The sequence below is a fragment of the Mizuhopecten yessoensis genome, unplaced genomic scaffold (genome assembly GCF_002113885.1).
Source record: "Mizuhopecten yessoensis strain PY_sf001 unplaced genomic scaffold, ASM211388v2 scaffold1851, whole genome shotgun sequence".
In the NCBI taxonomy this organism is placed as follows: domain Eukaryota; kingdom Metazoa; phylum Mollusca; class Bivalvia; order Pectinida; family Pectinidae; genus Mizuhopecten; species Mizuhopecten yessoensis.
Window position 1 is genome coordinate 119,430 of NW_018404253.1, and position 1,679 is coordinate 121,108.

The window sequence follows — 1,679 nt, forward strand, 5'->3', positions numbered from 1 at the left end:
TTTTTTTATTCTATCATTTTGCGTCACTGTGATAAACTCCCTTTTTGTTGACAACCACGTTGTTTTGTTGATATTCCGTTTTCTAAATATACAACATTGCAATCTCTACCCAGAGTTGTCGTGCAAGGATCGTAACTCTACGTGATAGTCTCGTTCAACCAGACTCTTGTTGTCTGCGCAAGCGTCTGATTGACCGAGACTACACTGCCGATACAATAATGTTTCGACCATTCAGAACTAGAGCAATGTAGCCGGTAACGTTATGTCAAGAGAGTTTACATCTTTAACCGGAAAGTATCAAATATTTAAGTATCCTATAGTTAGATATAAGTTTTAAATCTTACAAAAATGTAACGTTTGTTCGAGATTCGGCAAACGAGAACTTGTTTCGAGATCAAGATGGCGAAGACTACAGCGCGTGCGACCGGCGGCCATGTTAAGACAAGTTTTTCAGTTCCATAGGTAGTGTGAATATTTTTTATTTGTCTTACATACGTGTTACCTATATGGAGAGCTTCGAAGGGCCCGTGAGAGAGCTCCGCCCTCTATGAATATCTTGAGCTCATTTCTGAAGTAATACCAATAGCTTGCGGCTAACACCTTAGCTAAAACAATCATATATGTCGGAGCCTAGATCTTTAGGCCTGTTGTGTGTCATTAATGCCCTTATTTAGTTGATACATACGGGAAGGGAACAGATGTTTTGAAAAGGATTCCGAAACGGATGTAAACAGATGTTTAAGTCTGCGTTTTAGTTTTTTCAGTGCAGACGTTGTGGTTTTTGATCGTGTTGATCTCCGGGCCATAACTAAGATTTACAATGCTTGGCCTTGAGAACATGTACATTCAAAATGAGTGATAAAAGTCATTGCACATAAATTGCATTGTCACCATTACCACGTGAAATATATGTTTAATATCACATGTACTTGAAAACTCTTTGACCGGTTGCTGAACACTCTTTGTATACGTGATATCTGTAAAGCGCGAGAGTAGTTTGATTGATGGCAGAAGGCGATAACTAACTGCTGTTAATACCTGTCGTTCTTTACGTTTGCGATCGGTTTACTTATACCTCAATAAGAAAGTGAGAATACCGCGACGCTGGTTACCCTTTGAACTTAGGGGCTTCAAATTCATCGCTTATGTAACTGTCGTACCCAAGTTTCTAGAGACATGAGACAAGGTTATAGTTTTTATAGTCTTGCTGTTTGTGACAACGTAAAAACATGGCTTACCTTGAGGGTAAACATACGGGTCTCTCCGCTTGACCATCCTGGCTGTAATCCAGATGACCAACCCTGCTGCCAGGTCAACAAAGCTGTCCACTAGACTAGAAATAATGGAGATCGAGCCCGACAAAATAGACGCTATCGTCTTGGCCGCAAACAGGAGCTGGTGAAAAGGAATGAGCGAAATGTTAACTATAATCCATACTTGTTCAGTAACTGAAATACGCATCGTCTGTAGTTGTTTTAGTTTATTCTTATTTCAACATACACAGGGACATATTTAGGTTAAGATATAACACATAATGCTCTAAGGTCTAGAAGAGACTAAAACGACATGCTTTTTCAATCAAACTGGATAAATTCGCCTACATATAGCTCTGAGTCAAATCAATAGCCTGAAGCCAGCTGTAAATATGAATATCTCATTCAGGCGCGGATTAAGGGGGG

At 39.7% G+C, this 1,679-nt stretch overlaps 1 protein-coding gene across 1 annotated transcript in view; it reads right to left on the reverse strand.

The window, feature by feature from the left end:
• The window catches only part of LOC110441375 (metal tolerance protein 11-like), a 31,099-nt gene that overhangs the window by 13,243 nt on the left and 16,177 nt on the right, over window positions 1-1,679 (reverse strand). The window contains exon 6 of the mRNA XM_021484495.1: window positions 1,239-1,395. Within this exon, the coding sequence (XP_021340170.1) occupies window positions 1,239-1,395 (157 nt within the window). The remainder of the gene's footprint in view (window positions 1-1,238; window positions 1,396-1,679) is intronic.